At 42.4% G+C, this 15,745-nt stretch overlaps 1 protein-coding gene across 2 annotated transcripts in view; it reads left to right on the forward strand.

Annotated features, from left to right (window-relative positions):
- The window catches only part of CIT (citron rho-interacting serine/threonine kinase), a 176,061-nt gene that overhangs the window by 114,966 nt on the left and 45,350 nt on the right, over positions 1 to 15,745 (forward strand). For both annotated transcript variants that reach the window (XM_010841399.1, XM_010841398.1), the window contains exons 20-23: positions 1,768 to 1,884; positions 2,857 to 2,966; positions 3,956 to 4,130; positions 8,362 to 8,559. In XM_010841399.1, the coding sequence (XP_010839701.1) occupies positions 1,768 to 1,884; positions 2,857 to 2,966; positions 3,956 to 4,130; positions 8,362 to 8,559 (600 nt within the window). The remainder of the gene's footprint in view (positions 1 to 1,767; positions 1,885 to 2,856; positions 2,967 to 3,955; positions 4,131 to 8,361; positions 8,560 to 15,745) is intronic.

Here is a 15,745-nt window from a genome sequence, read left to right on the forward strand (position 1 = left end):
GGCATGCAAACTCTTAGTTGTGGCATGTGGGATCTAGTTCCCTGCTGCTGCTGCTGCTAAGTCGCTTCAGTCGTGTCCGACTCTGTGCGACCCCATAGACAGCAGCCCACCAGGCTCCCCAATCTCTGGGATTCTCCAGACAAGAATACTAGTTCCCTGACCGGATATCAAATCTGGGCACCCTGCATTGGGAGCATGGAGTCCTAACCACTGGACTACCAGGGAAGTCCTTGGGGAGGTCTTATTTTGAACAGAGTCATTCTGAAAGTGGGCTTCATTGCTTTTTACTTCATAAGCAGAAGACTCCTTGTGTAGGCATTATGTGTTCTCTGCTACCTTCTAGGTGGCAAGAACTTGGCTTTATAGATCCTAGAGAATATTAGAGGGAGATTTGTTTTCTTCTTTCTTCCCTCCTGGCTTTATGAAACCATTTCTTTTTAGTCAGCTCTGCTTTGTGGCCCTGTTTTATCCCCTGTAAGGCCATTTTGGTAATAATTGTGATCATACCCCAGATTCGGTCCTTTACTTACTCGTAATTTTAGAATCGCATCCTGACATCCAAGAGAACGGGCGGCTTATCCTCTTGAGGTTCATCCCTCCTCCCATGACCCCGTCCTCCACCTCTTATTCTTTTCTACCAACTTTCACTCTGTTTTATTCATCAGTCAGTTCTCGTTTAAAACTCTCTTTGAAATTGTCCTTTTCTTTCTTTGTCACGCAGGCCCCCTCCCTGCTCACTGGCTCTTTTCAGGGACGATGTACCCATGAGCTGTGAAGGGCCCTTCACAATAGACAGTGGGAAAGGCAGATTTCAGCTCCCATCTGTGACCCCAATTCTTTGGGCTTTCTTCCCAGTATCAGATGTGGTGTCATTCAGAGAAGCTCAGTGATGAGAAACACAGGGTCAAAGGCTTGGCAAGTCATGATGTCGCCTTTCTTCCTCTCATTTTCGCTGGTTGTTTTGGCAACTGATGGCGCTCTGTGTGTCCCTCGCAGAACATTAGATCAAGCTGGTGGATGGTGACACCATTACTGTTTTATTTTTTCCTCTTGGGAACACTAGGTGCTTACAGTGGCATTCTCAGCACTGAGAACACATGATTTCTCTTCCCCTGGGAAAGATTTCTCTTTCCAGTGACTTTTTCTTTTTTTTTTTTACCCCCAGCTGGATCAGAGGAAAGATTGGAGGAAAGAGGTCCGTTCACCCCCATGCCGTCTCTTCAGTCTATTGACTCCCCACCTACTTTATCAGTAGGCAGAAGCCTCTTGTCCCTGGTTGTTTCTGAATGTCAACTTTCTGTGGTCACACAGGTTTCCTCAGTCTTCAGCTTTTTATCTTTCCACTCCCAGTCTGGAGATAACGAGATTATTTCTGTACAAATTAAGAGCAAGCATTGTTCTGAAAACTGCTGGCACGTTGACTACTATAATGTTGCCCCTAGGTACTAGCTGCAAATCATAAGATCTCTAGAGAGATCTTTCCCCTCCACTGCCCTCATTCTGGTGTCCACCTGCACTTTGACTATCCCTCTCTGGTCTTTTTGGCCGCTAATTTTAAAATAAATTCTTAGTTCAGGTCCTCTAGTTACTTGCCATTTGATGATCACGCTTGACTTCTTAACTTCTTCCTGGCTGATACATCTCTGCCCTGGAGTTGGGGAAGCGCGGCTTCTCCGGTGCTTTTCCTCTCCTTTCCTACTTTTCTCCGGTACCTCTTGTTAGTCTTCTGGGCTCAGGACGCTAACTTCTCCTTTTGTTTCCCCTCAGGTGTTGGACAATCAGATAAAGAAAGACCTAGCAGACAAGGAGACACTGGAGAACCTGATGCAAAGACACGAAGAGGAGGCCCATGAGAAAGGCAAAATTCTCAGCGAGCAGAAGGCGGTAGGTAGACGGAGTCGCAAAGGCGGTTTTAATGGGAGGGATTGTGAACCATGCCAGAAATCATGGGCTGGAGAAGAGTCCATTTGGTCTGTTTTATCCCATGGAGTCTGTCACTAACAGAAAGCTCTCTCTACAAGCCCTTCCTCTTGTAAAACGTGGTGGTGGTGGTGGCTTGTGGCCAGTTTTGCCTTTCATACCCTTCTTTAAGAACTCACGCTGACCTGCATCAACTAGAACCGTGACTTTTAAAACGTCCCCCCGATAACAACCCTGGTGGCCCTTGGCCGCAACCAGACATCTTATTTCCTTTCTAATCCCTGTAGGCAGATGTTTTCAGAAACCTGCAGCTTAAAAGATTCCCCTGTTGTGCTTGTTAATCTGCTTATTATCTCTCAGACCCTACTGAGATTTTTCACATCAGAATCTCTAAAGGAGGGTCCTGGAAAGTGATATTTTTAACCAGCAAGCCCCTTCCCTCCCCACCTTTCCCGTCCTGGCCAATTCTTATGATTCACTAAGTTGGGGAAGCTTTGATGTAGAGAATCTAGGACAGTAAGGGCTGGGTGAGAAGGAATCACTCAGAGAACGACAAGCCCGTGGGTGATAAGAACAGGAACTTGCAGATGCAAGGTTTAGAGGCTCCTGCAGGCTCAGGTCACATGCGGACAACACAGGGATTTAACGAGGCCTGTTGACTTAGGGAATGCCAGGTTCCTCAACAGGTCCTCCTGCATGTATTTCCTGCAGGTCCCTCAGCTGCTGGGGGGATGTGCAACCTCCGTTGATAAAATGAATGAGTGCCATCCCTGGGGTTGTGAGATCTATGCCCCTCAGGGTATAAGCTAGTTGAGTCTCTGGTCTGATGGTCCTGCCTTTCAGATAATCGTTCTGCCTGGCCCACGTGGCCTGTGTCATTCTCACTCCAGTGGCACCATCTGTGTGCAAGGTTCCAAAAGATCCCTTGTGTTTCAGATGATCAATGCTATGGATTCCAAGATCAGATCCCTGGAACAAAGGATAGTGGAATTGTCGGAAGCCAATAAACTTGCAGCCAACAGCAGTCTCTTTACCCAGAGGAACATGTAAGTATTCAGATTCTAACTATGTGCCTGATTCCACTCTGATCCTGCCTCCTGGGGCACAAATTCTGCTCTTCTGTGTGGTGGAGCCGAAGTGGATTTAATGACTCCTGTTCTGGGGCCCAACCTCTGTATGCTTAGGAAGCTTTGCCCCCTCTGAAGTCATCTCGCTCTACCCTGTCCTCTCTTTTGAGCTGGGTTTTCTCAAATGCTTCAGATTCCCATCCCATCACAGAGTGTTTTGCTCTCTCTAACGAGTCTATTTATAGCTGGCTTCTGGAGAGCTGCCATCCTTGTTCCCTAGACTTGCATCCTGTTATCAGTTGGAGGTGATCTCCAGTGTGCCCAACTGTGAAGCTGGGCCCTGGGGTGTGAGTTTAGGGGGTTCAGCAGGTACTCTCCTGTGATCCAGGAGCACTTTGATCTTAATCTTTTCCCCCAAAGAATTATAATTTCCAGGATTTCCACCCCACCTTAGATATGTCCCTTTAGAGACCTTAAACATTCCCATCTTAGTTTAAACCTGCTTGGTAGGCCACTGTCTGATGTTTGAGTCATTCCAGCTTCTAAGCAGCCTGTGGTTAGCAGAAGTGGAAGGAGTATCATTCTTTTTCCTTATGACCCCCTTTTCCCTAGGGCCCATCTCAATGAGTCATTAGGGTGCTCTTGTACTAGGACAGCCCTTCCTGCTGTCCTGTACAGACTAGAAAAATAAAAAGGTCTACCAAAAGAGTGAAATGATAGTATCCCTTGACCATACTTAAGCTCATCAAGAAGGGACTCTGAACAGTGGGGACTGAGTGGGCCCCAGGTCCCCTTGCTGGAGTCATGCACACGAGGCCAGGTCTGGACAGCACTAACCTGGGAACAAGTGTGGTCCATGTAACTGAGACACACCTCTCTCTCTGTTTCTGCCTGTCCTTCCAAGGGGGGACATGCTCACCTCTAATGAGACTGTGATTTTGCTTGGCTCCTCCTGCCACCCCCACCAGGAAGGCCCAGGAAGAGATGATTTCAGAACTCAGGCAACAGAAGTTTTACCTGGAGACGCAAGCTGGGAAATTGGAGGCCCAGAACCGGAAGCTGGAGGAGCAGCTGGAAAAAATAAGCCACCAAGACCACAGTGACAAGAACCGTCTGCTGGAGCTGGAGACCAGGCTAAGGGAGGTAAGAGTGAAGGGTGACCTCCCAAGGATATTTGTTGGAGCACCAGAGACCCCAGCCAGCCAGGTGTCAAGCTCAAATCAACAGCCATCATGGATGGTGGTGAAGAGTGCAGTCGGGACCACAGGGGTCTGGGTTAGAATTCTACCTCCACTCCTCAGGAGTTTGACAGCCTTAGGGCTGCTCCTTTCTCAGGTTACGCAAGGATGACGTAAATTGGTGCACCTTCAAATGGGGGCAGAGAGATTCCTCTGTCCTGGGTCATGGAGGGTCACGTGACCGTGTCCTTGCTTGGAGTTTAGCACATAGTATGGCTTAGTGACAGAGGTTTCGTGGCAGTGGGAGACTAAATGAGAAATCTGAACTTTAGGTTTGTTTGATGGAAAGTGATTGTTTTCAGAGGGATAAAGTAGCTGGGAAGGATAGCCAGGTTTGGGAAGGGAAATCTCACACATTTAGTTGTGAATATTTTGAGGTTGATTTAAGCTGTGACTTGACATCACCAACTGTGTATTTATTAAATGCCTGCCGTTTGCCAGTTAGTAGCCTGATGGACAGTGGTGACAAGATAGACCCACCCTTGATCTGTGGGGCTGTCAGCCCAGCAGGTTGGCTTAGTAGACACTGGCAGAGATAGAACTGGAACTCAGGAGGGAGGTTGTTCAAAGTGGGACATCCCAACTGGGTGTGATGACAAGGGACTCATATTTGTGATGGAATTCTTCCAAGAGTGTATAATCTCTGTTATGGCAAAGACGTTAAGCAGACCATCTTTAGTTAAGGACTAAACCATGAGGAAATTCTGCCCTTTAAGAATGTCTTCTTTGTTTGTACTGGAGTATTAAGTGAGGCCACTTCTCTGAAGGAGCAGGGTTGGCAATGTGTGGACCCCTCTCTATTAAGACCACGTGGCCTTTGTGTTGAAATGCAGATTCCTGGGTAGCTTCCTCCCTCAGCTTTTTTAATTGAATTGAGTTGAGCAGTGATGGGCTGAGGAGCAGGGATTTGCATTCTTAACAAGCACCCTGGGTGATGCTTATGCTTCCGGAGTTTGAGGACCATTGTTCTTGGTTGTCCAGAAGCCTTAGGCAGTGGTTTTACTTTTCTTATCCAGGCTATATTTTTACTCTTCAGTAAGTTTAACCACACTTCCCTGTAGCGTCAGCCTTAGCAGTGTGAGTGTAAATAACTCAGATTTCTCTGAGCGTGGGAACATTGGCTAACTGTCTTTTGCTTTCCCTTCCCGTAAGTGTCTCTCTTCTGTGTCTGCCCTACAACTGTTGTTCCACTGGGCGTTAATCTAACCCAGGGAGGGTGTGTTGCTTTATTTTTGAATCTGTATAGCTAGCCCCGCAAAGGGTGGTGTGAGAAATTTAGGACACTTCCAGAGAGGTTCAGGGCTGTATGTACTCTAGGGGAGTCTGGAGTTTAACTTTATTGATTTATTTTTAAAATTTTTATGGGATGATTTTTATAGTTGCTTTACAGTGTTGTTGTATTAGTTTCTGCTGTACAACAGAGTGAGTCAGTTATACACATATCAACTCTTTTGTGTTCTTTTCCCATATACATCATTACCGAGTATTGAGTAGAGTTCCCTGTGCTTTACAGTAGGCCCTTATTAGTTACCTATTTTACATATAGTAGTGTGTATATGTCAGTCCCAATCTCACAATTTATCCCTCCCCCATTCCCCCTGTCAACCATAACTTTGTTTTCTACATCTGAGTCCGTTTCAGTTCTGTAAATAAGTTCACTTGTACCTTTCTTTTTAGATTCCACATGCAAGTGATATCATACGATACTTGTCTTTCTCTGACTTCACTCAGTATGACAATCTGAAGTCCTTCCATGTTGCTGCAGATGGTGTTATTTCATTCCTTTTTATGGGGGACTTGTACTCCAATGTGTATATGTACCGCATCTTGTTCATCCGTTTCTCTGTCGATGGACGTTTAGCTTGCTTCCATGTCCTGGCTATTGTAAACAGTGCTGCAGTGGGTTGCATGTATCTTTTCAAATCACGGCTTTCTCTGGATATATGCTGAGGAGAGGGATGTGGGATCATATGGTAGCTCTGCTTTTAGTGTTTTAAGGAACTGCCATAGTGTTCCCTATGGTGACTGTATCATCAAAATCCTATTGGTTCTCTGGGTTGCATCTCTTGTCTTTCTCCTCTTCATGCCTATGACCTCTGAGACTTGGGTTTTACCTTTCCCAAGGAGCCCTCTCCAACCCCCTGGACCTAGATGGGATGTCTCCTTTGGGTCCCCATGGCCTTTCATGATAAGCTTATTCCCTGCGTACCCCTTGGCCGTCTTCATTAAACAGCAGGCTCTCAAACAGCAGCAGGCATCTCTTATTTGCTTGGTGTCCCATGTCCAGCACAGGGTCTGGTCCTTAGAACAGCTTATCACGTTGGTTATGTCAGCAGATGTGCCAGGGTCTTCCACATCTCCACGCCTTGGATGTCTTGCTTCCTCTGCTTGGAGTTTTCTTTCCCCTCTTATCTGCTTGTTTGGCTCCTGGGATTCTTCAGTACACAGATCCACAATTACTTTCTCTCCCTCTCTGCTGTGTTCCCACATTTCTGCATGTCTGGACCATTGCACTTGATCAGTGTATGGCAATGGTTGGTTTTTAGTTTTTCTCCCGACCTTGAAGGCAGAGACTGTTTCATCTCTGTATTTCCTTATATATAGAATTTGCCAATTAAGTATTTCTTGAATAGATGAAAGTTTGAGTAGATAGATGAGTAGACGGAGGGAGGAATGATTAGTTCACAGTGTGACCTTAATTCAGGTTACCTGATGAGAACAAATCAGAACAAGAATATTTAAAATAAGTAGAATGAAAAAAAATAATAAAATAAGTAGAATGCAGTCTGTTGTTCCACTTGTAATCCCATTGTAAAGATGTCCTTATTACCGTCAAGGTGTTATTTATGTTTTTTCTTGTTGTTCAGTTGCTAAGTTCTGTCTGACTCTTTGGAACCCCAGCACTCCAGGCTCCTCTGTCCCACACTGTCTCCTGGAGTTTGCTCAAGGAGACGTCCATTTGATTGGTGATGCTATCTAACCATCTCTTCCTCTGTCATTGTCTTCTCCTTTTGCCTTCAGTCTTTCCCAACATCAGGGTCTTTTTCAGTGAGTTGGCTCTTCTCATTAGTTGGCCAAAGTATTGGAGCTTCAGCTTCAACATCAGTCCTTTCAGTGAATATTCCAGGTTGATTTTCTTTAGGGTTGACTGGAATTGATCTCCTTGAAGTCCAAGGAACTTTCAAAAATCTTCTCCAGCACCACGGTTTGAAGGCATTAATTTTTCAGTGCTCAGCCTTCTTTATGGTCCAACTCTCACATCTATATATGACTACTGGAAAAACCATAGCTTTGACTGTACGGACTTTTGTCAGCAAAGTGATGTCTTTGCTTTTTAATATGCCATCTATGTTTGTCATAGTTTTCCTTCCAAGGAGCAAGTGTCTTTTAATTTCATGGCTGCAGTCATCGTCCACAGTGATTTTTGGGCCCCCAAAAGAATATCTGTCACTGTTTCCACTTTTTCCCCTTCTATTTGCCATGAAGTGATGGGACTAGATGTCATGATCTTAATTTTCTAATGTTTAGTTTCAAACCAGCTTTTTCACTCTGCTCTTTCACCTTCATCAAGAAGCTTTTTAGTTCCTCTTCACTTTCTGCCTTAAGAGTGGTATCATCTGAGTATCTGAGATTGTTTATATTTCTCCTGGCAGTCTTGATTCCAGCTTGTGAATCATCCAGCCTGGTATTTCTCACGATGTATTCTGCATGTAAGTTAAATAAGCCGGGTGACGATATATAGCCTTATTGTACTCCTTTCCCAATTTTGAACCAATTGTTCCATTGTTCCAGAATTGTCCAGTTCTGTTGATTTATGTTCACTTTTAAATATTTTTCTAATGATAATAATAATTTCCATAGGAGATTCTTACTGTGTGGTTTCTTTTTAGACGCTTTCTCAAGCACTGTAATAAAGGAAAGGAAGGGATGCTCTGTATATATGTTATACATACTCTTACGTGTTCTCACTCCAGTTAATTTTTGAGACTCATCAAAATCAGAACTGTTTTATTCCATTTTTTTTTCCTTCTCAGTTGAGTGCTGAGAATTTGATTCCATGACCAGATTTAAGATGCAGGTTGTGTCTTGGCTTTCTCTTCCGTTAAGGTCAACAAGTCTCTCTGTGTGTGTCTCAGGTCAGTCTAGAACATGAAGAGCAGAAACTGGAGCTCAAACGCCAGCTCACAGAGCTGCAGCTCTCCCTGCAGGAGCGTGAATCCCAGCTGACAGCCCTGCAGGCAGCACGGGCGGCCCTGGAGAGCCAGCTCCGCCAGGCCAAGACGGAGCTGGAAGAGACGACAGCAGAAGCAGAAGAAGAGATCCAGGCGCTTACGGTAGGATGTGTGTGGAGCTGAGGATAGTTGCTCACTTTTAAAAGTGCCAAGAGAGGAAAAAACAAGCCAGAGAAATGCTGAATGGGCAGAAAGCTGACTTATGTAGGCTGCTGCTTTTTTGGCACTGGTACACTGATCAACTGAGCTTTCCTAAGGATCTTGAAAGGTTCCACCTTTAGTTTTGTATTTCCTTCTTTATAAAATCATCGTCACTATATCTTAAATTTCTGTTTAATCAAAGGCTATTTACCTGGGTCTTCTATTTAGTTTTCAATAGTCATTAAAAAAAATTTATATATTATAGTAGTCTTTCTACCATATTTCTATTTTTGTTTTGATTAACCTCATTTGTATTCCTTTTTTGTTCCCCTTAACCTTTAGATTGTGTTTTGAATCTTATTATGTATTTGGTAGATTCTGGATGGAAACGATTCTAATGAATGAGAAATTGTTTCTGTAAAAGGGACCTGGCTTCTCTGCTCTTTCTGAGAGACTGATTTGCTCACATGAAGAGGGTTCTCAGGAGATAGATCTTTGGTGGTGGGTGGTCCCTGGATCTAGACCTTAGTTCTTTCTGCAAGTCTCAAAATGTACTTTGCTTGGCCATTTCCACAATTGATCTTTCTCATAGAGTCTGACCTTGGCTAACAAGACTGATGAGAATTTTACATATGAAATGCCAACTTCCAAGCTTTGCAGAGGAAAATATATCCATCTAGTTGACCAGGATACCCTGCGTGGTTAATGTTCACCCTTTTCCCCTTCAGCGAAACCTAGTCATAAATCCCTTTTCTCTTGGAAGGCTGCTTGGTGGATCTGGGCATAGAGAGCTGAATGAGTTTAATGGCTGGTATCAATCAAGTGCATACATTTCTAATGGTAACATATTGTTCTTGCCAAGCGGATGGTCACACTCATGCCTGCTGGTCAGGATACCCTCTTCTGTGGGCAGGGCACAATGCAGCTGATTGGGTTCAGTGCCTTTTTCAATACCTAAGTGAGTATGTTATTCATTCTGATTCATTTTTGGATGCTGTCCCCATCTCTGTCAGTGAGCATCTCTAAAGCATCTTTCAGAGTAGGATTACCTTCTGCAGATGATCATGGACTTTTGTTGCTTATGATTTACCCTGTTTAAAAGAATGTATGTATATGTGTGTAAAAAATATATATATACATATATATATTTTTTATTTTAAGTAATTTTCTTCTTAGACGTTATCTCCCACTGTTGGGTTTGGGGACCAAATTGGGAACATGATCTGAGAGTTCCAGGGTCCTTATGGACCGGTCCAGGATACAGGGGTTTCCAGGATTTGGGGAACGCAGAGTAACTCCTTTGTGGAAGTTGCTTGAGCATAATAGCTTTTCCAGGACTTCAGCCAAGTTCAGATATTGGTTGCAACCTTAGTTTCTGTTGTTTTCTTTATGAAAACACTCATTAAATGATGCCACATGCCACCAATATTTTGTTTAAAGAAATTAGTTACAGTATCTGTTTATACTCTGCCTTGTTTCAAAAATGGATTGGAAGCAGTTTGGAAAGATACAAAACAGTATAACAGGATAGAATAAGAAAAGTCTGAGAGAAAGGAAATCACAGAAGGAAAAAAAAAGAGGTAAGAATGAAATGAATATATATGGCAAGAAGGCTTATATGCTTTCTGGAGTGGGGTGAATGCAAAAAGAGACAGCCAAAAGCATTTCTTAGCTGCTAAACAAGACACCTAAAATCCAGCCACTATTATATTTAATGCTTTGTATATTAATATGCCACCCTCCCCACCCCCAGCCCCAACCACAAACCACCCTAGCTCTGAAAGGAGGAGACATCAGTCATTTAATCCATACTTGATGAGCCCGTGTGCTTAGCGCTGTGTCTTTAGCTTTTTCTCCCCAGGGGACTGGCCTGTAGTCCCTCAAATCCTATTAGTCAGGAGCAGAGGAGAAGGACACGTTTACCTCTACTCTGTTGGAACTGGGAAGGATCTGGTAGCCGTGCGTCTTACCCTGCCTGTTTGGAAGCAGGAGGGTATGTTTGCATTGCTATTGTTTATTTGTGGGGAGATTAGTCTTTCAGTCCTGCCTTGCTGCCGGTTGGAAAGCGCTGTGTCTAATGGCTGCAGGACGCCTGCACAGCAGCAAGTCACGACTCAATTTAGTCAGATGAGATCACTGCCTGAGAGCATCTTCTTAAAAAAAAAAAAAGAACTTTCCTAAGTCTGGAAACTGGGGCTGTACAGTTCTCACAGATGAAGATCCCTTGGAAAATTGGGCTTGTTCACAATGATGGCAGAAAAGTGCCTTTGGTCCACGGCTATTTGTAAACGCATCATGCAGGAATCCAAACCCCAAATCGGTTTGCTTCAGTTCAGTCTGAAGGCTATGGGTTTTTTCTCTCCCCTCCACTTGATTATGTCCCATAAACCTGGTTATGGACCACAGGTGGCTGTCGCCTGAACGGCTTTGTTAAATTTGTCCTCAAGTGTATATTTTCTGAGAGAGAAAATGATCACAGATGCAGCACCCTCCCCCTCCCTGTCTCATTGTTCCAGCCCAAGTTCAGACCCACTGTCAGCATCAATCAAATTCAGTCAGCTGTGTCCAAAGTGATCTTCCAGGTGGTTTGTGTGCTTCACAGCAGGCTGTTTTATCAATAAAAGGGAATAGTCAAATGGGCTATTACTGCTCTAAGAGTTGGCCACTTTCTCACCTGGGAGGGGAGCAGTTACCCCCTCTGGCCTCTGTCCCTGGGCCAAGTTAGATGGAACACAGTTAAATGGGAGCTCCCCCTTGATGAAGTTTGGCAGAGGGGGCAGCCATCTTCCTAGATTTTATTTTTTTCTCCCACTCACCCTTTCTCTAGACTTCCCTGGTAGCTCAGCTGGTAAAGAATCTTCCTGCTGTGGAGAAGACCCCCGTTTGATTCCTGGGTTGGGAAGATCCCCTGGAGGAGGGCATGACAACCCACTCCAGTATTCTTGCCTGGAGAATTCCATGGACAGAGGAGACTGGCAGGCTACAGTTCCTGGGGTCGCAAAGAGTTGGACATAGCTGAGCAACTTTCACTTTCACCTTTTCCCCACCTTGTCAATTGTGTTTGCATTGAAATTCACTGGCCATTTAAAGCTAAGATTGAGTCAAGGTACAGACCAACAGGAGAGTCAAATTTATACAAAAAGCCATGCTTTTAAGATGCTTCATTGGTTATTGGGGAAAGAGAGAATTTTTCCACCTGGAACTGAAATGTAAGACTCCATGTAATCCCTTTGTGGGAGAGAATTTGAGTGTGCACACATCGTTGCATGCAGACACATGATGTGATGGGGATGTAACTCTGAATGAGTCCTCGGCAGAGGAGCAGCACGGGCTCTGTGTCCACCGGCATGGCCCAGTGAGCTTGCTTCACGTCTGTCCTCACGCTCTTTTGCTGATTTGGCTACATGACTTATGCTGAATAATAGAGACACTCAAGAAAGGGATCCTCCCAACACAGTGTGATGGTGGCATCCCAGGATTATCCTCTTTGATTTCTTAAAATCATTAGTCAATGCATGCTCTTTTTCTCTTTTACATAACTGTCAATCATTGAATTGAATTAGTAAGCCATGGGCATGATAGGCAAGGCAAGATGTGAGCTTGGGTCACTTAAGGTGACAGACTTTCTTGGTCCCTGCCTTCCCAAAGAACGAGGTGGATGTGTGAAACCCGTTGTAGGATCCTGACCATGGATCCCAGAAGACAGTCAGACCTCTAAACATGAGTTTCCTTTTTCACAGCTCTGTGGGTATTTTCTCTCTTCAAGGCTGCATAATAATTCTCTTTTCTTCATTCCTCTTGTAACTTTCCTTAAAGTTAAAGAAGATATAAGCCCTGCCCAAAGTGAGTACCTCTCTGATTTCCAGGCTGCAGTCTGTCCATTCTGCCTCTTGCCACTCAACCCCTAGATCAGTGGTTCTCAAGTTGGGGTCTGTGGCTCCATGGGGGTCCTCAAGTTCAGATTATTTTCATAATACTAAGCTGTCTTGTGGCATTTTTCATTGTGTTAACATTTGCACCAATGGTACAAAGTCAGTACTTTTATTTTAAAATAAATACTAAAGATATGCTTTAATTTCTAATGTGGTAAATATAACTCACATAAATAAAAGCCCTTTGGGGTCCTCAGTAGTTTTTAAGGGTATAAGTCCTTATTCCCTGTAACTCCTAATATCTAATTAACATGGATATTTTATTGAGAGAATTCAAAGCTTGTCTTATGTATTTTATTACTTTCATATATACTATTGTGTGACCTTTTGGTTTTTTATGCATTTTACAACTTATTTCAAAGAAACATAAAACATGTTTCTTGCTATTTTTTTTTGTTTGTTTGTTTCTTGCTATTTTTAAACTCAGATCAGTTCGCTGTTTGTTACAGTACTTCCAGCAGTCACAACAGTGTTGGTTCTACATCTTGTGTTTATATTTCAGTCAATAATAAAAAGTCATAAAGATGGTAGTTCCCTATACTATAACCTCAGAAACGATTGCTGTGTCACATTTTGATGTGTCAAAATGATGCAAAGGCCTCATAATGGTAAATTGTAATAGAAATATTAGTGATTGGAATTTCAGACTGCTGTAGAGCAGTTAAACAAGTTTTTAATGGTGCGGTGTTATTTGGAAACTTTGCAGTTAGTCAAAAAGTGCAACAGGAACAGGGCTTCTGTTCCTCAGTCTAGGCTAGAGAGCTTTTTTTTTTTTTAATGATCACTGCTTAGGCTTTGAAGAAGTTAGCTCTACCTTTCTTTAGCTTCCTGTTTCTGTCTTTGAGAGATATTACACCAAATAGTCATTTAGAGTGGAAGTTGGCAAGCTACAGCCAGTGGGCTAAATTTAGAATGCTTCCTGTTTTCTGCAAATAAAGTTTTATTAACACACAATCATGCCTATTTGTGTACATGTTGTCTGTGGGTGCCTTTGTGCTATGAGAGCAGAGTTGAACAGTTGTGACAAAGACTGAATGGCCTTCAAAACCAAAAGTATTTATTATCTGGTTCTTAAAAGAAAAAAAGTTGTTCACTCCTGTAAACTCCTAGAGTTTAATAACTTAAGGGTGGTATTTCTTCCTCTAGGATACCCACAGATGAGATTCACAAGTAGTACAAATAGCCATGTTTCTACTTTGGATAAATAGTAGTCTTGCCTTTTTAAGTTAATAAATCTTGTATCATTGCTGGGAAAAAAGCTGAGTTTTGGGGAAAAGTTATAATCTTTTAAATTAGTTGATGAAAAAAATTGTTTGAGAAGCTGATTCTAAGTGATAACTCTTGATTTAAAATGTGTAAGTCTGCAGTTGCTGGTTTTTGTTTTACCGTGTTTCTAATCCTCTTTTATTTATGTAAATTTAAGACTCTGTCATCTTCTGCCTAAATTTCCTTTAACATTTCTTGTAGTATAGGTTTACAGGTGGCAAATTCCTTTAGCTTTGGTATGTCTGAAAAGTCTTTATTTCACCTTCATTTTTAAAATAAGTTTTTATTTATTTTATTTTTGTCTGCACTGGGGCTTTCTGTAGTTGCAGCAAGCTGAGGGCTACTCTCTAATTGCAGTGCATGGGCTTCTCACTGCAGTGGCTTCTTTTGTTGTGGAGCATGGGGTCTGGGGTGCATGGGCTTCAGTAATTGTGGTGCAAGAGCCTAACTGCCTCATGGCATGTGGGATCCTTCAGGACCAGAGATCAAACTTGTGTCCCTTGCATTGACAGGAAGATTCTTAACCACTGAACCACCAAGGAAACCCTCATCTTCATTTTTGACATTTTTGAAAGATATTTTTGCTGGCTATAGAATTCTAGGTTGACAGGTTTTTGTTTTCCTTTCAGTAAAGATGTTGTTCCACTCACTGTCTTCTAGCTTCCTTCCTGCCAAACCTCCCCAACCTCCCTGTGAAAAATCTTTGTTCTCTTACTCACTGTGAAAAATCTTTGTTCTCTTAGTTTCTCATTAAATAACTTGTCTTTTTTTCTGGTTGGTTTTAGGCTTTTTCTCTTTATTACTGGTTTTAAACAGTTTGATTATGATATGATTTATTCCTTTCATGTTTACTCCATTTATTCCATTCCTTTCATTTATTCATTTCATGCAAGCTTAATTCCTTTCATGTTTCCTGTGCTTAGGGATCATTTAGGCTTTTTCATCCATGGATTTATTTTTTCATTGACTTTGGAAAATTTGTGGCCATTATTTCTTCAGATATTTTTTTTTTGGTCTCACCTCTGTACTCCTTCAGGGATTCTGAGTATATGTATATCAGGCTCCTTGGAGTTATCTCACAGCTCATTGATGCTGTATTAATTTTTTTAAGTCTTTTTTTTTTTTTTCCTTTATGTATTTTATTTTGGATAGTTTCTGTTGCTCTGTCTACAAAGTTCACTAATCTTTTTTTCTGCAGCATCTAATCTAGTCTTTTGTTGTTATTTAGTTGCTAAGTCATACCTGACTGTTTTGCAACCCCATGGACTGTAACCTGCCAGGCTTCTCTGTCCATGGGATTTCCCAGGCAAGAATACTGGAGCGAGTTGCCATCTCCTTCTCTGAGGGATCTTCCCAATCCAGGGATTGAACCTGCATCTCCTGCATTAGCAGGCTGATTCTTTACCACTGAGCATGTGGAAATCTTAGCTTATGGCAAAATAGAGATACTATAAAGTATATCACAGCTAAATTAGGTGATGAATATTTTGACTTACTTATAGACCTTTTTGTTTTAATTGAAATATAGTTGATTTACAATGTGGTGTTAGTTTCTGGTGTACAACAAAGTGATTCATACTCTTTTCCTTTATGGTTTCTTACAAGATATTATAGTTCCCTGTGCTATACAATAGGACCTTGTTTATTTTATATATAGTGGTTTGTACCTACTAATCAGAAACTCCTAATTTCCCCCCACTTCCCCTTTGGTAACTATAAATTTGTTTTCTATGCCTGTGAGTTTGTTTTTATTCTGTAAAGAAGTTCATTTGTGCCATATTTTAGATTCCATGTAAAGTAATATTATATGATATTTGTCATTTTCTGTCTTCACTTAGTAAGATAATCTCTAGGTTCATCCATGGTGCTGCAAATGGCATTATTTCATTCTTTTTTTAATGACTGAGTAATAGTCCATTGTATGTATGTACTGCATCTTCTTTATCTGT

The sequence above is a fragment of the Bison bison genome, unplaced genomic scaffold (genome assembly GCF_000754665.1).
Source record: "Bison bison bison isolate TAMUID 2011002044 unplaced genomic scaffold, Bison_UMD1.0 scf7180017864160, whole genome shotgun sequence".
NCBI lineage: Eukaryota > Metazoa > Chordata > Mammalia > Artiodactyla > Bovidae > Bison > Bison bison.